Source organism: Pangasianodon hypophthalmus, chromosome 3 (genome assembly GCF_027358585.1).
Source record: "Pangasianodon hypophthalmus isolate fPanHyp1 chromosome 3, fPanHyp1.pri, whole genome shotgun sequence".
NCBI lineage: Eukaryota > Metazoa > Chordata > Actinopteri > Siluriformes > Pangasiidae > Pangasianodon > Pangasianodon hypophthalmus.
In genome coordinates, this window is record NC_069712.1 from 6,482,898 (window position 1) to 6,504,597 (window position 21,700).

Sequence of the window (21,700 nt, forward strand, 5' to 3'; positions counted from 1 at the left end):
AATGAGTGCCTCTTCTAATGAATAATCTGGCAATATGGGGCAGTCGTCGCCTAATGGTTAGAGAGTTGGACTTGCAACCCAAAGGTCATGGATTCGAGTCTCAGGTCCGGGGATTGTAGGTGGGGGGAGTGAATGACCAGCGCTCCCTTCCAACCCTCAATACCAAGACTGAGGTGAGACCCTTGAGCAAGGCACCGACCCCCCAACTGCTCCCCGGGCGCCACAGAAAAAAAGACTGCCCACTGCTGTGTGTGTGCACTTGGATGGGTTAAAGAGCAACTCAATTTTTTTATTATTTTTTTTTTATGAATTTTAAACTAAAACAAAAGTCACAAACTTTGGCTTGCCTCCAGCCCAATTTCAAGTTCGTGCATGCACGCATCAGTCTCTCTTCAGGTGCATTTTAGTTTCTGCTGGCCGGTACAAAATCTTTTTGATTATTCTGTCACCACTAGGTGTTTTTGGTGTTTTTGGTTCGTCCATGTGTCCATCCAACATTCTTGTTAGTGTAATATCTCAAGAACACGTGGTTGAATGTTTGTAGGATTGATAATGAATTATCACTGCAACCACCAGATGAACTGATTACATTTTGGAATTGATCCAAACAGGGTCCAGGTCACAGCAATGTCAGATGTCTAAAATATATTTCTTTCCTGTTTGAAATATACATTAAGGGTATCTGAGGCATACAACTTACTAACAAGAAGGACTAGACGACTTGTTGGCGGTGGAGATATCCCTGTTGACGCTGTGGGCATTGAGTTCTACTTGTTTCTCCCCATTTAACACACCAGTTATTCTGTATCAACTGCATAAAATCTTTTATATATAGTTTTTTTTTCCAGAAATGTCTGTTTTTATGTGCACAGTTAAAATTCACATAGATGGATGCAGAAACCCCAGATCTTCATACGCCCTCAGTATAATTTTAGTTTGAGTTACTGAATATATATATTGTGTGTGTGTGTGTGTGTGTGTGCGTGCGCCCCTATGAGTAGTGCTCCTATTGCTGCCAAGACCCACGCTCATTACAGCATCAGGGCAATGCAGGCAGACAGGAATCAGCAGGCGAGGTCCAACAAGTGAACTTTAATACAACCAGACAGGAATATGACTTGCTAATGAGGACCTGCGCGTGTTTAGAGCACTCACTGCTTACTTTGCTTGATGCAGACCGGCACTATATGCTTTGTGGAAGTTTTGTTTAAGTAACTTCCTTTTTGAAAATATAAGCAATTAGTTTTCAATACCCACTCTGTGATGCCAATGCCAGATCCTGGTATACTTGAACTGCTGTGGTTTTTCTCACCCCCTGGACCTGCCTGATTCATGTTGATGCTCCACTTCTGCTTTCTGCACTTGTGACTCACTTTCTGCTGCTGTGGATGGTTCCACGTGAATACCCAAAATATTTCCACTTCCCAAAAAACAATTTATGTCGAAGTCTCCCCTTTGATTCAGTGGATAATCTTGCTTCCATACTGTTGATTTGTATGTAAGAGCTGCTGCTGTAATTATACAGACTGTTCTGTATTCATTCCAAGACAATCTGCTCATATTGAACATTCTTTCAACAAGCTTAGTATTGTTTGTCTTTACTCATCTACACCTGTATAATGTAATGATTTATAATCACACTATCTGGTGTCACCCTGAAGAGGATGGGTTCATTCTAGAGTCTGGTTCCTCTCGAGGTTTCTTCATCATGTTGTCTCAAGGAATTTTTTTTGACACTGTTGCCTTTGGCTCTTTCATTAGTGACCTAAATCTATGTCCAGATTTCTGCTACGTCTATTGTTAAACGTGCTATACAAATAAAACTGAATTTAAAATTTAATTGATGTATCAGCAACTTGTTAAATTAGGCAAATTAGATTATGTCATGTCATATATAGATTCATGATTTTGGTTTTAAAATGATGCACAGAATCCAGTGAAATATATTAAATATTACATTGTAAAAGTCAATATACAGATAATTTTGCAGTGCTGTTGAATGTTGGAGATGATGAAAGCTATCGATTTTATCTGTGACATAATGTCTACTAAAAGGAACGTGGATGAAATACTAGATGAAAATGTACAGTGTATAGACACTTTTCTTTGTCCTGTTTGCTATGTAGTCTCCCCATATTTCAGCAATTTCACACTCAATGCACTGCCACATTTCTTCCTGCTGCTTGCTCCATATTCTCTCCTCAATGTTCAGCAATTTCACAATTTGCCAGAGTAGCCGTAAACGTTTTATGTCCCTCACACCTACTAAAACCTATAAATTATATTTCTTTTCTGAACTCCTTTTATGAGCACAGAGAATGTTTTTTCTGCCTGAAATTGCACTTGCTCAAATTCAAAGCCTTAACGAGCAGGAGAAAACTGTGCCGAAACACCTTTCCTTCTCCCCGTTTAGACGGCACCAATATATTTCATCTTATTTAACCCATCCAGGCTTTCTGGTTAACTATGAATAATTCTAGCTTCTGTCTGACTGCAATCTATTCCTCTGCTGCCGAGAGTGAGAGAGAAAGAGAGAGAGATTTCCTGTGCGTGCCTCGTTTCCATTCGATTTATAGACGGCAGGAAAATCGGAGCAAATCAGCTCCAAATTGGGCCGCATGTGACTTATGCCCCTGACGCGACACTGTATTTCACGGCACCGTTGAGCTATCGAGAAGCAGCCAATTAGATGTGCTCAGGGGGGGGTGGGAGGAATATTGGGGGTGGGAAGGCGGTGGGCATCGGGAGTCAGAGCCCCTGTCGTCATTAGTGAGGCCTGAATGTGGCAGAGGAGCGTGGTATGGCGAGAGTGGCACAACGGGGTGCCAGGCCTGCGGAGAGGCTGCTCATTAATTGCTGTCAAACATCTCCCAGAGCCAACTTCCTGTCGAGTCCACAGGCTAGCTCATTACATGACCTAACATAAAGCTCACTGCTAGCATGAGGCAGAGCTGCTATATGGCCGACATAGTTGAAAAGGAACCAAAAACACACAAATATACACAAAGTTCTTAGCACTGGGGTATAACTGCATGTGGCAGATTTTTTTTTTTTTTTTTTTTTTTTTTTTTAGGGAATCCAAGATCAGTTGTCCTTTACATAATGTCTGGTTATCCTCAGAGTCTTAATTACTGTACATTCTATGAACTCCAAATCTCATTGACTATCATGCCCTAAATGCTTTTTTAAACTTGAATAAACGAGTAGAGGAACATAACCAGTGGTTCAAGACAAGTGTACTGCATGATACAATTAAGCAATTAACATCCTATCATGCTCGTTGGTATGTATAAAAATGCAGAGCAAGTCCAGTGTACATTGATTTTTGATCGAGATGACAAGCGGAAGAGATCTAAGTGACTTTGAAAGAGGATTCATTATTGGGGCATGGAGATTCAGTCACAAAGATGCTCAACTTGCTGTGTTTCAATAAGAAGAGTGACTAAAGTGACATCTGTACATCTTAGATCTCTAGGAAACACATCAGTATGTATGGTTAGAAATGGTCTTTGAAATCTCATATTCAATGAGTGTAATGCTTGTGCATTTGTCTGATATGAAAAGACAAATAAGGACGTAGGACGTAATTAGACCATCAGCAAGAACCACAACCACAGGATTATTCATCTGGGTAGATGAGTCATCCTTCACCATATAGTGGGCAAGTTCATGTATGGCAACACCAAGAGAACGGTACAGGCCTGAATGCTCAACTATTACAGTGAAAGGTCCAGTGGCTCTGTTACGCTGTAGGGGGGCATTTAGTTCTTTCCCTGTCATGGTGTGGCCACACTTGTCCCCTTAGAATAAAATATCACTGCAAATCAATACAAAGATCTTCTGGCTCTTCACCAATGATGAAACATTTCTATCCTGATGGGCATGGTCTCTTCCAGATTGACTCCACCCACATGCACAGGGCACGAGGGCTCACTGAATGGCTGATGAGGATGAAAATGATGTAAATCATATGCTAAGATCTTCACATTCACCAGATCTCAACCCATTTGGGAGATTTTGGCGTGACGTGTTAAACATCGCTCTCTACTACCATCATCAAGACACTGACTGAGGGAAAATCTTTAGGAAGAGTGATGTTCATAGCTCACCTGCAGTTCTAGAGACAAGTAGAATTGATGCCAAGGTGCATTGAAGCTGTTCTTGAGGCTTGCAATGACCCAACACCTTACTGAAACACTTTATCTTGTTTTTCCGTTAATTTGTTACCTGTCTGTTGTAGCTTGCTTTTCTCGCTGTGAAGGATTTAGGCATGGTCATGATCACTTCAAAATGGACTGAAGCCATAGTTTGTGATATAGATATATGTAATATGTGTGAAAGTGAAAGCTAGATGTCCTAAAAAGCAGTTCAATCTTCCCTGTTTCTTAAAGGATTGGCTAACCAATTTCTCTAATAAACTCGAGTTCTTCTGCTTTCCCGAAGTAACATGAATTAATTATGTGGATTTCAGCAGCAAAAGCAGTTCACATCAACATCAGTGTGAAGTCAGTGAATTACATGAAATTGGTATTGTGGTCATTGGGCTGTTGATTTTTCTCCTTGGACTTGCACTGAATTTTAAAATGCAAGACCTCAGCTGTAACAACCGGTCCATAATGATCAAATTACAGCTTATCACGACAAATTAAATCTGTGTCCTATTATCACCACGCCGTATTTCTCGGTGAGCTTTGATCCATATATCAATATGCTGCCCCATTGTCATGATTATCAAGTGTGTTGTGCTGTGGTGAGTCAGTGGGAGGCTGGAAAATTATAACTGTCACTGCATTTCAGACTTTGAGTTTGCTTTAATAAACACCATCACACACAGTTTAAGAAACAGATATGAAATGCGGGGTACTGGTACCAGAATAATAAGTGGAGGTCTTGTTGAGCATTGGCAGTGTGATATTATAACAGCACAGGAATGGGAAATGCATTTGTAATGTGAAAGCTGTGTATTTTATTCTTGCATCTGATTTTTTTTTTTTTGGTAGAATTCCAAGAAAAATACATCAGTTTTCTCTGTAGCACAATGTTACTTTTATTTAAATATGTGCATCCAGTTGATGAGGAAAAATGTTTAGTTGAAAATATTTCCCAAGGCAGACGCTTGTCTTATTATTGTATTTTGTATGAGAATATAGTAATTAAAATCTGCATCATAAATGCTAAATGAATATCAGTGAAACTTTCATTAGCGGGTTTGTTTCTCTGCTGCTGTGAAAAGGAAGCAAGAGGTCCCTGCAAACCTCCTTTCATTATTTTAAAACAAATAGCTTTGATATATCTTCCAGCAGCATGTGGAAGAGGAAAAAATAATATCCATGATTTTATCTGACTCTGGGTGAGCACAAAAAAAGGATTAATTACCGAAATACTGAACTACCCACATAATTAGCTTGGCAATTCATGGTGAGATTACGAGTTCATGTTACGAGTGAACTCAATGTGCTCAAAGACAATTGGCATTTTAGCTTAGCAATGATGAGAGACAGCTTAAGACAGACAGACAGATGGTCACTGCTATTATCCCGTGAACATTTGCCCGAGACCTCGGAAAACTGCCTGCAAACTTTGACTATTATTACTGGATAGGAGAAGATGTTTGTGTGGAAAGAGCATCTTCTCAAAAGACAAATCCCTCTTTGAAATCCAATGTCAGTCAACTGTGCAAGCAGAAAGGCTCGACTGGCTGCGTGCTGATACCTCTGTTATTTTGTTCTGGCAGACGCTTTCTACGATGTGATCACAGTTGGAGCTCCAGCCGCTCACTTCCAGGGCTTCAAGAATGGAGGCCTTCAGAAGCTGCTCAACCGATATGAGGCAGAGAAGAAGAGGTGAGTTCTCAACCCCTGTCAATCACGATCAAGATTTTCCCTTTAAACCCAACTCTATTTATCCCATTGAGGCCGCAGCTTCCCAAAGTTCCCTTCCTCACATATTTTTCTCATAAATATCTATTTCCCACCGATATTTTATACAGTTAAAAATGTGTTTATTTCAGTCCTGACACACCTGTTAAGTTGTGAAGTATTATTAAGCTCTAAAGCCTACCCACCTGTCACATCAGACTTTGATTAATTTTTGATACACAAGAACTAAATCCAGTTTGTCTATAATCAAGGATTAACATTTTCTAAAGATCTATTTCAGTCTGTTGAAAACAGGCACATTTTTGGGACACGTGTTTGGATGTTTGGCACTGAAAGACACATTTGGCACATTTTTCTGCATACAAATACACCTTGAATGTTTCATGTTTTTCATGCTTATAAAGATCTCTGATTGGTGTATTTCTGAATGATAATCACTACCCACATTTGCACTGCATTAATAATGTGTCAGTACTCATGTTTTGCAGTGGAGTGGCACTGTTTTAAAGAATATTAAAAATGAGATTAAATTATCTAGGGTGATGTGGTGGGTAGCATTGTTGCCTCACAGTTCCAAGGCCCATGGTTCCATCCTTGGAGCTTGAGTTAATGTCTGTCTGGAGTTTCACATGTTCATCCTGTTTGTGTGGGTTTCCTCAGGGTTCTCTGGTTTCCTTCCACTGACCAAAAACACGCTGTAGGTGTACTGGCTACATTAATTCGCTTCAGGTGTGAATGTGTCTGTGTAGTTTCTTGCAGTGGACTGGCCACTGATCCACCACAACCCTAACCAGGATAAAGCGGTTACTGAAGATGAATGAATGAAAAAATACTCTTAATACTTAACAGTTCAGAAGTTGACACTATGACTGTGTGAAAAGAGAGACCTTATCTGCTACGCAGAAAAACTTTCTGCAGGTTTTCTACAGTTCCTATAAAAAGATTTTGTTTTGGTAATGTGCCGAGCTGATCTCATGCCCTCGGAAGCAGATGGAGTACTAGGATGGCACTCAGGGCAACATTTTGCACCTCATATGCTTCTAACTTTGAAAGAGTTTTGTCAAACCACAGCCCTCAAGCTAGTCATTGTTACAGAAAGTAATTGGTGTTTACTTTAGCAAGATGGCAGCAACAGAACTGCAGAGCATGTGCAGTTTCCATGGCAGTATCGAATAGGGCCGTCACGCTTTGATAGGGAATAGATGCTCTTCTTTGCCTGGCATTGTGGTCTGTCGCTCTCTCTCTCTCTTTCTCTCTCTCTCTCTCTCTCTCTCTCTGTGTCATCTTGAACAGCTGCTTGCGTGTGGTCCCATTGCCACCCCCAGGGTCTCTATTGATATTCTGTGTCGTTCTTGATTGAATCCCCACTCTGTGATTCAATTACTGATTCCCGTCTGCTGCCATCTCCCTCCTTTGCTCCCTGCTTACCTCCCTTTCTCTCTGTCAGAGGAGATGTTTAATTAGTTAGACAGTTCCCATCTTTCTGCCCGGCTCACCCGAACCTGCCAAAACCAGCAGGGAAAGCAATGAACCAGGCACAGTGGCATCCCTCATCAGCTATTGCCCTGAAAAACGATGCATTGCTGATCTCAAATCAGTGGACCTTCTGCTCGTTCTCATTTCACAGTGAACAGGCTGTTGCTTAGTATTCCAATCATTAGTCATGTCGGGATTTCATGCGCAGGGTTTTGTGGGTAATTATATGGAAACCTTATTGAGTTTCATTGAACTTGAAATGTCCTTAAAATGCATACACTTGGTGAATATTATCTTTCCCAATCAGTGTATAAAATATAACGCATTCTTTGGTCATTATAATTCACGTCTTGTGTCCATGCTATGAAAAGCATATAGGCAATTATAAAAGGTCTTGGTTCAATGTATATGCTCAGACTAATGATAGTTTCAATCATGTAGTCTCTCTTTGGGCCACCCTATTCTTCTATTAACGATGCTGAATTGTATTAATAGTCAGTTCATGCATTTAAACAGTTGAGAATGGTGGAATCACTGTGTCCATACTCGGGGTTGTATCCCTGTGTTCGTTCCCTGTTCAAGTACCTGCAGTATGGCCGTACCATAACCTGGTACCCTACCAGTGCCTGTACCCTGTCTGACTACTACTGTAGTCGTGTACTTGTGTATATATAACATGATTGAGCACCAGAAGTATGCCCGTATCATGGTCAAACACCTGCACTATGCTTGTATCATTGTCAAGCACCTGCAGTAAGCCCGTATCATTGTCAAGCATTTATGGCATTTGGCAGAGGCCCTTATCCAGAGGAACTTACATTTATCTCATTTATACAGCTGAGCAGTTCAGGGTTAAGGATCAAGGGTCAAGGGCCCAGCAGTGGCAGCTTGGCGGTGCTGGGGATTGAACTCATGACCTGCCGATCAGTAGTCCAACATCTTAACCACTGCAGTATGCCCGTATCACTGTCAGACACCTGCAGTATTCCTGTATCATTATCAAGCACCTGCAGTATTCCCATATCATGGTCAAGCACCTTCAGTATGCCCATATCATGGTCAAGCACCTTCAGTATCCCCATATTATGGTCAAGAACCTGCACTATGTTCCTTTCATGGTCAAGCACCTGCACTATTCCAATATCATGGTCAAGCACCTTGAGTATGCCTGCATGATGGTCAAGCACCTGTAGTATGCCCATATCATGGTCAAGCACCTGCAGTATGCCCATATCATGGTCAGGCACCTTCAGTATGCCCGTATCATGGTCAAGCACCTTCAGTATGCCTGTATCATGGTCAAGTGCCTGCACTATGTTCCTGCAGTATGCCCATATCGTGGTCAAGCAACTGCAGTATGCACATATCAGATAAAATAGCACTTTATTCATCCCAAGGGGAAATTAGACTGTTCCAGCATACATAAAAGACAAGGCATAAAATACATATAAGAAATAACAATAAAATAAAGATAAAATAAGATAAAGTAAAATAAATATTGAAAATTCTAAAATCATGGACAAGCACCTGCAGTATGTCTTTACCCTAGTCAACTACCTGTGTCTGTACCCTGGTCGAGTACCTGCATTATGTCTGTATCCTGGTCAGTTACCTGTAGTATGTTCATTCCCTGGTTGAATAAGTGAGTCCATGTCCTGGCCAGGTACCTGGGTCTGTGTCCTGGTGGAGTACCTGCAGTATATCCATACCCTGGTCAAATATCTGCAGTATGTTCATAGCCTAGTTCTGGTGACATAATTTCCCATGCAACACTAGAGTTGAAACTTAGACAACATTAGCAAAAAAGGATGAGCTTTAAGGTCTGATTTACATTTAACTCAATATCTTCTTTTATATTAAGAGGCATAAAACAGCTGAACAATTTGAACCTTCCAGGTTTTACAATGCAGGCGATGGCAATATCAGCCACTACTGAAGAGTGCACGGTCTAATAGTAAAGTGATTCTAGCTTGCTAGGCTACGTGCCAAATCATACGCAGTACTATTGTTCTAAATTGCATGCCACTATATGAAGATAGAAACTGTGGGATACTTTGTTTTGTATAATATTTAGCACTACTATTGTGTTTGACCAGTCAGTTTGCACTATTTCAAGCTTTCCCAATATATCCCTATTTGGCATTAATGGGCCCTGGTAAGAAGGGTAACCAATTCAACACAGACATTTAGTTACAGAACAGATCACTTGGCAGTGGAAATAACAGCAAAATGTGGGTCACATATTTGATCCTAATGGAAAAGTGCTATAAATAATCAGAGCAACAAAGAATGTTACGGATTATTCATGCAGGCTCAAAACAAGTGCACCTGCTGGGGATCAGATCAGTCTACAATCATATTGTATCATGTACAGGAGTGCAGGATGGGGACCTGGCTATTATTAAATCTCTCTGATGGCTTATTGACTGTCAACCAGTGTTTAGGGTATGGTTATGACATGGTCCAATTGCTGGAAAGTGAATTAATGTTGATTGTATAAAAACAAGCATTTTGAATAATAAAGACTTTATCTTCTTGATGTGAATAGATGTGCACAGATAACTTGTCATTTTTAGAATTCTTCACTCATTAAAATGATATAAAATTAATTTTAAATGTAGTAATCTAAACATGTATTTTTCCTCCCACTTACCAAAAACAAGGCAGTAGATGGATTGGCTAAGACAAATTGCCCCTAGGTGTGAATCAGTGTGTGAATCTGTGTGCGCATGATGCCCTGCAAAGTACTGGGGCATCATGCCCAGTATTCCCGGGATAGGCTCCAGGTCCGCCATGACCATGACCAGGATAAAGCGCTTACTTAAAATGGACGGATGGATGAATGAGTGAATCCGTAATTTGGCGTAAATACAGTAGTTAACTCCCTCTCTCCTCACCCACCCAACATAGGCCAAAAGCTCAGAACTTACATTAACTGGGCTCATTTATATTACCTGACTGAATGATAAAATAATTTGTGATTCTTGGAAATGCTAGATTAATTCAGCTTGGCTGGAACATGAGGCATATAAAAGCTGGCACTGTGTGGGGGAATCATTAATCATACTACTGTAAAAGTTGTAAAACATAAAGATATGATGAACAAATGATGAGCTTGTTCGGTGATCTCTTGTGCAGTCCCTGAAAACTAAACAAAAACAAAGAAAGTGCTTGAAAAGTCCTTGAAAGACCTGACACTTCATTTTGAAGTGTCTGTATGAACCCTGTGTAAAGTTTCTAAAGTGCACTTAATACGAGAAAATTTTAAAGCACAAAAGCACTTTCAGCACCGAGGTCAGTTGGGAAGATGGTCAGTTTATCAGCTGCGCAACCCACTGATAAGAAGGAGTGTACTTTTTCAGGTTCACTGAATTGAAATCAGTTTTGCTGAAAGAGAGATTACATTGAGGACTAATCCGACAGATATGGCGATGGTTTTGTTTCGTATTTGACTTAGTTAATGACTCACTGTAGCTTAAAGTTTCCAATTTTCTGCCTCGCTGGCCAAGTAAGCCTCTTCGAGCCTCAACCTCTTGCCTAAAATCAAATAGCATGTCTCTCGGAAATCAAATCCATTTTAATGCTTGTATGGTCAACAACAGCAGCACTGTCATTATTATTTTAATGGCGTTCCTTGGTAACTCACTGTCTTTTCAACCAGGTTTGAGAATGCAATTATTTTAAAGAGTTCTTCTTGCATATTATTCACTTGGCATAGTGGTTTTTTTTTTTTCCTTATCCTAAATAGGAACCAGCCTCTGACCATCAAACACACACAAACGCGCACACACACACACACATATACACCGACACATTTTCCCTATTCACTATCTCTTGTCCACCCCAGCTTTGTCTGATGACACTTTGATGATTGGATTTGATTAAAAGCTAGCCTAACAGTGACGTGCGAAACGTGGCCATTTAATGCTCCATTAATTCATCAAAGACGTGCTGGATGGACGAAAGGCAAAAGCAAAGGAGCAAGGTGTTGAGAGCATGAAGAGGCGCTGCAAAGAGGACAATGAAATGGCTGTCGCTCTTTGTTCCCTGGGGCGCAGTGCAAGCAGGGGAGGAAATAAGAGGGGGACAGGGACCACATTGCCAATTCATTATGTCACCTGTAATATCCCTTTCCATCTTCACTACTTCTACAGTATAATATGCTACAACACAGCTTCAGCTGGCCAGCTGAGTCAAAAACCGTCATTATCCATTAGGGCTGCACAATGATAGCTAAAAGGATAATCATAATTATTTTGCTCAATATTGAATTGTGATAATTGATAACAGCCAGTCCAGGAACAAGATGGTGTTATGGCACATTGTACATTATGAGTCTTCAGAAAATCTTTTAACTTACCCCTTAAGCAAGATATCATATCTTTTTTCCTTGTGTGTCAGTTGCAGACTATTCTCACAGAAAAAGCCAGACTAATCTTCTCTGGCCATTTACAAAACACTGAGTCCCTGTTCCCCCCTACAGATGCCTATGATTTTTTTTTTCCAGACTTCTACATAAGACCTGTAATAGACATCTAATTGGCAATAGTGCGACCTTCCATAATCAAAAGGCCCAGAAACCTTTCTAAATAGTTATTTTGTATTGCCATTACTAACATAGAGGACGGGGAAAGTGACCTAGGTGCCAGATGGCAAACTGACGATCTGCTGTTAGCCTGAGAGCCTTTCATGAGGGAAAAACACATTTCTCTCACTCAAAGAATAGAGAAGCAGCAATGCTTTCAGACAGTGGTGATTCCACTCCATCTTCAGAAAATGGATAAAATAATCACATTATCTGAATGTTTTTTTAAATGTTAAATATAGCACAGCTAGACGCAAATTAAATAAATATGCCAACTATGCATGTGACAATACTCAAGACTGATACGATAATTTCCTTAAAGTTTTTTCAAGGTTTCCAAGAAATCATAACATTGTATTTAAAAAAAAAATTACAACATCGCTAGACCAGACCTAGAACTTCAGTCAACTTGACAGCTTTGTGTTTATTATATGTTTATGTTCGGGCTTCTTTGGTGAAGAGAAATGCAGGCCCTCACTGAGAAGGATTCATGCGATGTTCCTTCAGATTTGTCCAATATAAGGACCTTTAAAAGTCATCAGCCTTAATGTTTTAGAATTTGTCAGTAGACTTTAACTCCTGAGTTACTTTATCCATAGAAGTACTGCCTAACTAGTCATCCCAACCATAATAGAACAGAAGGAGTGATGTTTTGAAAGCATCCATGATATTGGTATTTTGCATATTGACCATCATAATTTACACCACAGCGCTGCTGCATTTATGGTTTCGATTGGTCAGAAGATTAATTTCATGCTAGCTATAATTCAGATCACAGGTTTATATTAATGTGCTCATTGTAAGACATTATTGTTTTTACACTAACAATTTTCACCGGGACTTACACAGTATGGACTTAACAAATGTACAGATTAAAAAATGTATAACTGTTGAAGCTTTCTGTAAGGAGATGTTTATTTAACAGTCCCCTGTGCCAGTGCTTTGTAGCAGTCAAGCAGTAAAGCTATAACTTTTCTGACACAGGAAAGTTTTCAGGATGTTGTGCTTTGTGTTTTCTTGGTAACATGACAAGCTGCTTATTAACTTCAAGAGAGAAAAATAGAGGCTGGTGAGAGAACGACTATTTATAGCTGTTATAACGCAAGTGATAACAGGAACGAACTTGTTTTGTGAATGTACCACAACATTAAATGTAACTGTGTGGTATAGGAGGAATAAAACGCTTTGGGACACACTGTTATTGGAAAATAATCAACTTTGGGATGGTAACAGTAACTCTGCTTTATAGCATTTTATGAATTATTCCTAACACCTCAACAGTATGCACCCAAACAGACAGGCTTCTAACCAGGGAGGTCGTGATTAACTGGAACTAGAGACTATAAAAGAAACTATGTAATCCTGGTTTTAAATATGATTCATTGTGCAGCCCTCATAATATCCATACTGGGGTTCCTCTATACTGAACTGAGCCATTTAGGCCTCGTTAAGGAACCGTATCGCTGGCACTGTGCATACCTCGAGAGCCTTTTATTCCTCACTTTATTTGTGTTTAATTGAAGCTGGTAGGCATGACCTGGATGGCAAAATGTGACTAATCCATCTTTTAACAGCCACATTGAATCATTAAGCACTTTTTCTGCAGGTGTCAGATGGTGAGAGAGACTATGTGCTTAACATTCAGGCTGGAGTGAAGCTTGTGTATGTAAGAACTTTACTGAGAATGTTTCATCCATGTATTACTTATGAGTATGTGTGTATGTGTGTAATGAAAGAGAAGAGGAAGGAAGCATGCGAGAGTGTGTAACAATGTGAACACGTGTGCTTCGGTCACTTTCTGTCCAGACAACGCCGTGTCCTCCTGCATGAGAGGCTGTGTAGGATAAAGCACAGTGTGCTGTTTTCGAGTCGTTGTGCAGTTTCAGCAGTATCACTACCGCCGAGGAAAAAACATAAGCACCGGCCTCGGATCAGTGATTAAGTCCGGGTTGTTCCCTGCTGGACGCTTGTGGCAAACCAAGGAGCATGCTTCTATACTTCTCAGTTTCTCCGCTATTAATTAAACTTACACCGGAGACTGGAGCTTAATTACACTTAAGGGCTTTTGCGCTTCCTTCACTCTATTTAGTGTCATCATTCATTCCCATTGATGATTTATGAACACCCACAGCAGACGTTTACCTTTCCGCTGTTTCTCCCCCCTCGAAGGCTGCCGTCTTGCTCTGTGTGGTGGATTAGCGGAGCTCAGAAACAGGAGCTAATTTACTGGGGAAGCTGCTAACACCCCAGCAGGTTTTATAGAGTAGCACTTCCATCCAAAAATAGCTCTGAGTGCATAATTGTCTTGGGAGTAAAAAAGTTTTCAGTAGTTCTGATTTATAATTGACTTTTGGGGGGGATTTTGGATTTCAGAGCATCTCGAGATTGAGGCAGTTCATTTCTGTTTTCTGCCCCACAGCATTTAGCCACCTTTCCTTAATCCAACTCGGTTAATAAAGGCACTGATGATTAGATATGTCTTTTGTCTGCCATGGCCTCAGGTTTTGTGTCCACTCTGCCATCAGCTGGTCTCAGACGGTATTTTGTCCCGTTCGTTCTCTTCTCCAGATCAAGATTTTGCCACTCCACAAACGTGGACTGTGTTGAGTTTCCTCTACTCCTCACACACCTGATCTAACTCATCAGCTCATTAGCAATCCACTTTTGACCTGGATCAGGTGTGTTGGAAACATGTAAAACACGAAATGTCTCCAGGACTAGCTGAATCACAGCTTAATTTGGCTTTTTATTACAGAAGCTAAATCGAGTTTGTGTCCAGCATATGGAGCCACCTTTTTAAACCAAACAGCCTTGTGCAGTTTTCAAAGTCTTTGTAATAATGGGAACAGGAAGCTATTTTCAAGCTAATGAAGGTGCCAGTGTTTGATAGATATGACATTTTTCATCTGAAGACCATTTTATGGCTCAATACTTTGGACAATTTTAGGGGTTGGACTTTGATAAATATTATTTTGGTTTGTCATTTTCATCTAAGGACAGGACAAGGCTTTATATTATAAAGGAATTGTTGAAATTTTATTTGCTTAATTTGTCTTGATAACATATAGTCTAAGTTTTCCAGCATCCCAATGCACATTTTTGTGGTTCACTGTATAAACAGAAAGAATTATTTGTTTATAATACATAAGCAGCTATTTGAAAAGATGTGGTAGTTGGCATCACGTGTCTTGGAGGAAGCACTCGTTAGACTTAACCCTCCCCATTTGGTAGGTGTTGTGTGATAGGGACGAGCTTCCTAGTGGGTGGAAATCGGCAGATGATCAAATTAGAGAGAAAATGGGGGAAATCCTAAATAAATAAGTAAGTAAAGTTAGTTAGTTAGTTAGATACCTGAGATTCCTCAATCTGATGTCATGAGAAAACACAAATTTAATCATGTTGCCTGGTACTGTTTAGAAACTGTAGTACAAAATCCCTCCCAGTTGAATATTTTTTTTCCTCTTCATCCTAGTTATGTACATCACACAGGCCTGTACAAGTTCAGCTGAGGGGTAACAGCTATGTTTTGGGACTTTCGCAAGTCATAGAATGCATATTAATGAACAATTTTAAGATGTCTGCTCATGAAAATTACTGTGTGGCTTTAATGAAAACTGACTAAGTTGAAGAAGCAGAGAAGACTCTTTGCTTCTCCAGCTCATAGCCAGTTTTCATTTAAAAACTATTCATTAAATTTTTATATAACTTTTTAAATAATTTAAAATTATTATAATTTAAGTTAATTTAATTAATTTAAGTTATTTTTTGAAAATACACAAATTATGGAATGATTTTTTCCAGAAATTATTTTTAGAGTGAAGTTCACTGCATGTTTCATAGACATTCAGGAATAATACAAAATGCTTGAAATAATAATATATAGCACTTTTCACATATGCTTTCAGCAGAACACAGACCGTCATGTGTAGTTCATTTGAAAAAAATGTCCACAGCCAACAGGAACCATTCTTGCATTTTTTAGGGTTTTGTTTGTTTGTTTTTTGTTTTGTACCCTGATATTTGACACCAGTGACTTAGTGGTTAGCACTGTTGGGGTTGGGGGGTTCGAATCCGTGTACTCCTGTTTCTTCCCCCAGTCCAAAGACATGCGCTGTAGGCTGACTGGCATTTCCAAAATGTCCGTTGTGTGTGAATGGGGGTGTGAGTGTGTGTGCGATTGTGGGTTGGCACCCCGTCCACTGGGATAGGTGCCAGGCTACCCTGCGACCCTATATAGGATAATCAGTATAGAAAATGGATGTGTGGATCTGTGACCAGTTTTGTAAGTTGAAAATGAATTGAATCAAATTAACCTGTGCTATACAATTTCAGAGATAATCTCTGTAAAAAAAAAATAAATAAATAAAAAATTGAACATACTGTGACTCTACATTAGAGAACTATTCAGAGGCCTTTAAAGCTGATCATTAATGCATTTCCTGCAGGAAAACTGCTCAATCTTCTCATAAAGGATAATGAGGAAACCAATTGGATGTCTTGCTTCACCTTATGTCATATATGACTCATTTAAGTGATCTTAATTAGCTATGAAATCAACCGCAATGAATTTGCAGTCAGAGTGTACAAAGCTAGTGGGCGTCTATTGATTAGATCAAATTATAGCAGTTTCGAGCTGCAGTCTTCGTATCGATTCTGCTCTGTCCGCCATAGGTCAGCTCCACGGCCTACACAGAGTCTTGTTTCTCTGTATTTACATATCCGTGATTGCAGTCATTTTTTATTTGAATAACATTGTGTTATAAAAAAAAGTTCAGTCTTTCAAAGTGGCTGCTTTAAAATTGTGTGTGTGTGAGTTGTTTGTCCTGCCAGATGCTCATCATCTGTTTCTTCTCCGCAGTTACAGCACGGCGTATCAGTGCATCTACTACTCTCCAGAACACACAGCCAAGGCCAGAGAGATCCTGAGCATCGTGGCCCAGCTGCAGCCCCTCATCTGCGGCCTGGCTGAGAGCCTGCTCCTCCAGGCCCAGCAGCGCTGCAGCCACAGCCTCCGGGAGGCTCTCAAGAGTCTGGAGGAAAAGGTGAGGACCAAGTTTCTGTAGTATATAATAGCAGCCAGTAAAATGTAAAGCCCCAGGCTGGGTGAAAGAAGAAGCTGCCTGAGTGGAAGTAAACTGCTTTTTTCTAAATACAAGTATACAAGTAAAATTACCTCACTACACACACCACACAGCGAAAGAGTGATCTGAAGTTATTTTAAACCCAACCTTGTGTAATTCGAAACATAATTATGAAGCAGGATAGAAGCATAACTTCTATACTTCAGCTAACGCTCTGCTTCATCAACACTTTAGCATGCTAGTCGACTTGGTTAATGTTAGCTAACTACAAGCTGGTATATTGTCAGTTCACTACCTAACTAACATTAACTTCTAGCACACTTGTGACACTGTGGTTAGCCAAATAGCATTAATCGCAAACTGAATGTTAGCTAGCTAACAAACATTAACCGCTATCTATACCGTTAGCTAGGTTTAGCCAATATCTGCTATACCTATATAGCAGATATTAGCTAACTAATCTGAATTAATGCTAAGTTGTAGTTAACAGGTTGTTCACTAACGATATAGGTAAGATATAATTATATGATATACAGCATGCAAGGTAATTAAATGAATGTCTGATGTCTATTCGTTCTCCATTTTTCAGTGGTTAATGGATGTAAAATTGTGTGTCAGATTCAGGCATTTCATATTCTTATAAGATTATCTGGTTTAACATCTCAGATGTTTTTATGTGAAAGTAAGAAAAATGTGAGTATTATAACGTAAAGAACTGACAGTACTGTTAGGTTGCTTTCACACAGCAAGGTGTTTTTCGTCCTTCCTCCAGATAATTTTCTATGGAGAAAGGGGAAAACTTTATGCAAATTAGAAGCAACCAATCAGAAGTAACCAATCGGATGCTTTAATGTTTCCCATCATTATGTCATGTGTTCGGTGAAGGCTAATCATATTACTTTGTATGTAGAAATGAACAGAATTAATTATTTATTATCTTGGATGAGTCAGGAGGCTGCTGTTTTCATAGCTAGTAGTAACCAGCTAGCAATTTAACTTGTGTTAGTTTAACACTTCTTATTCTAGATACTAGCTAGCTAATTAGTCACTAACTTTTTCACGTGACACAAGAAAGCGAGAAAGCTGACAGTGACTAAATCCAATTAATCACCATTAATTTTTATCAGTGTTTTGGGTCCCTTACCTTCGCTACTAGGTGATAGAGGCATTATGTTTTCAGGTTGTCCAGCATGTCCGTCCATCTGTGCGTTCCACCTGAGCTTCTCATTTGCCCAGTAAATCAAGCAAGTGGTTGAATGTTGTAGAATTTATATGGAAATAACTTTGTAACCAGCAGATGAACTGATCAGGTTTTTGAATTGATCCAAACAGAGGCAAGGTCACAACAAGGTGAAATGTCTGAATAGTTTTTCTTCCATAGCTTTCTTCCTGTTTGAAGTATATTTGAAGGGCATACAATTTAGTAACAAGAAGGACTAGATTCATTGGTGTTGAGTTCTGATTCTTCTTTTTGCGTTTTTGTGCCTCAGATAGATGATTGACACTTTGTCGTGATGTTCCGACGTTAGTTACGTATTTAGTTACGTAAATTGCCATTTCTATTCACACTATTCTTTTCACACCACTTTTCACCAAAGGATACTAAAGTGTGCTTTTTTTCTTTATAACTATTTTAAAAACCCTGAGGTCCCCTAAAGGTCATCAGTGGAGTATAAATGAGAAAAAAATGAATGTTCATGCAATTTTCATTTATCCTTCAACATGTCTCTCTACAAGTGCAGTGATATGTTAAAAAAGAATGAAAACTAGAGAAAGAGACAGAGGTTGTTCGTGCTCTAGCTGAATTTTTAGTGACGTGCCTCCAAGTTCAGTGCACTTCTCTGCAATGTAAATGCACAGCTTTTACACAAGCACACAATGCACTGATGTCACACACATGGTTTTTGACCTGCAGCCATGCCTGTCTCCATCAGGTCTGTAGCTGTTTAAGTGTTCTGTCACCGTATTATGTAGCAGTGGGTAGAAATGCTATGAGACAGAGCTAAATCAGTAATCATTCTGCTTTTAAATGTTTTGATTAAAGAACTGCTGTGTCCAATTTGTGTCTCTTTGTAATTTGTGCCCGATAGCTTGTGAAAGAGATTGTAACAATTTCATTTTGATTCACAAGCCTCTATCGCGTCCACGTTAAGAACACCCGAGTGGTCACACCGGCCTTCGCAAATGGCCATCTCTTTTCTCATGCCAAACCTAACAAAGGCAGGGCACGCACAGTTGCCAGACCGGAGGCTTTGGTGTTTTATCAGTGTAATTAATGAATTACATCTGGTGCTGTCAGTATGCAATCTGCTACGACGAGATTGTTTTTGCCTCAGCGGAATAGCGGCCAATCAGCTGCTTTAATTGGTACATTCTCTCTGTCACTGCTCCTCTCCGCCTTGATTAGAGATGGGAGTCCACCCAGCAGCCACTGCCACAGCTAGCAGAGTCTGATTGAAATCTCAGACTGTGTGTCTGTCTGTGAGAGAGAGAGAATAACAGCGAGATTAAACATTTGATTCCATACTCTTACACGGATAAACACACACAGCATTACTGTTTTTCACCTAGTGGCTCAGATGTCACTGTAGGAAAATCACAAGTTATCGAATTTATAGCGTGAGCAGAGGTTAAGAAGCTCAGACTTTCCCTGATGTCCATGCTCAGACCGTGCAAAAAGTCAATCTGAGATTTTCCAAGTAGGTTTTCACCACATATCTTTATACCTGTTACAAACCAAGGGCTCTTTTAATGATGGCACTAATTTAGTTCATGAATACAACCCAATCATTCTCATTCACACATTAGGCAAATACAGACAGGTGACAAATTAAAGGAAAAACCACTGCCTCTGTTATGCTGTAGGTGGCATTTATTTATTTTCTTGCATTTTTTTTTCTTCACTTGTCTATGTAGAGTGAAGCAATAAATGGGTGTGGTCTCTTCCATGACTCCGCCCCATCCACAGAGCCAGAAGGCTTACAGAATTGTTTCATGAGGATGAAAATGTTGTAAATCATATGCTTTTGCCTTCACACTCGCCACGTTATAACCCCATATTACACAGCTATGGGATATTTTGGAGTTGAAACACAAACTAAGAGAAAATCTTTTGGAAGAACGGTGGTCATTGTTCCAGTACAGTTCCACAGACTTGTAGATTCGATGCTATGGTGCACTGAAGCTGTTCTGGAGGCTCATGGTGACTCCACAACTCAGAGAAGCCCAATCTAGATGGGATTAGTTTCAATGGATGACATCTCTAACAACTCTTCTACACATCTCCTCTGTGATAAAACTCTCACGTACAGAGTGCAATTAGGGATGAGTTTCTCCCAGGTTGTTTTGTCTATGAACCTGGATGATTGTATCACACACCTTCATAAGATTGTGTTTATTTATTTGTTAGTTAGATGATTAATAACTTACAGCGATACAGCTGCTCACTCATTTATTTCTAAACTACACATTGCGTGATGATGTGGCATATGTGAATATAAAGTGTCTTTATACCTGTAGCTGACATTATAATAGCCCCTTTAATCAGCCTGCAGTTTCACACGCTTCTGATTGATTTTATTTTCTTTCTCTTGCTAATGGGCTCTAGTGTAGGCAGTGTGAAGACAAAATTATATGTTATACGTGTGCTAAGTGACTAAATACAGCAAGTACTGCAGGTCAAAAACTTTTCCCCCAATGCAAGAAGCAACATCTGCCTGCAAAATCACTGACATGTCTGTCCAGATGTGACTAAGATCACCGGATGACCACAGAGTTGGTCAAAAACAGTAAGTAATTTGGTGCGTAATTTCCTCACACTGACCTGGACAGTAATAAAATCACAAAGGAGCACTTTGAAATGATGAAGGTACTCCAAGTCCTCCAAACTGAATCCCATCTGAATAGGATTTAAGACATTATGGTGTTTTCTCCTTTAATTTATCACCTTGTATGTATTTATTTGAGCCATTAAAGCTTTTCATTTATTCCTCAAACCCATCATACTGTGTTAAAATCAATGACTGGAACAGAAAATCTTTCATTTCCTGCCTCTTAATCGAGTTTATCATTTTCACCTGCAGTCAAATCCATCTCTGGTTAGTCGGATTAAGTCATAATATGCAAATCAGCTTTCTTAAAAAAAGCTTTCTTAAAACAGCATCCTGTTGTTTGTCATTTCCAGTTATTCTGTGAAAAGAATGGTTGGCTAACCAAAGGTGAAAATTTTGATAGCTTTTTTTTCTGGTCATCCACTTGAGCACTCGGACACCACATGTGTTATGATGTAGTGTAATGGATGTGTGCTGGAGAGACAGATGTATTTACACTTGTCTTCCCACTGACTAAAAAAAGTCTCTCAGACCTGAATACTGATCAGATCTCAATCTGTTTTAAATGCATCCTGGGTGCAGTTACACCTGCATTTATATGCAGATAATCTCTATCCAGCTATAATTCTGATACTAAAGGTGATAAATAGGATCATTATTTGTGATGAATAGTAGATATAAAAACTCAACAAAACTGTTTGAAATTACACCTCAATAACCTACAGAAGCAATCAACCTACAGGTGAAATAACCTACAGCAGCAACAGATTGTAATCTTGCTTCAAAACACAACACTGAGATGTTTCTTCTATGTCCCTGTTTTTAAATACCAACAGTGTTGTTCTTTCC

The 21,700-nt window shown here is 39.6% G+C and overlaps 1 protein-coding gene across 11 annotated transcripts in view; it reads left to right on the forward strand.

The window, feature by feature from the left end:
• Nucleotides 1–21,700, forward strand: part of inpp4b (inositol polyphosphate-4-phosphatase type II B) — a 332,497-nt gene that overhangs the window by 278,243 nt on the left and 32,554 nt on the right. For all 11 annotated transcript variants that reach the window (XM_034302375.2, XM_053232415.1, XM_053232414.1 and 8 more), the window contains 2 exons: nucleotides 5,735–5,843; nucleotides 16,799–16,982. In XM_034302375.2, the coding sequence (XP_034158266.1) occupies nucleotides 5,735–5,843; nucleotides 16,799–16,982 (293 nt within the window). The remainder of the gene's footprint in view (nucleotides 1–5,734; nucleotides 5,844–16,798; nucleotides 16,983–21,700) is intronic.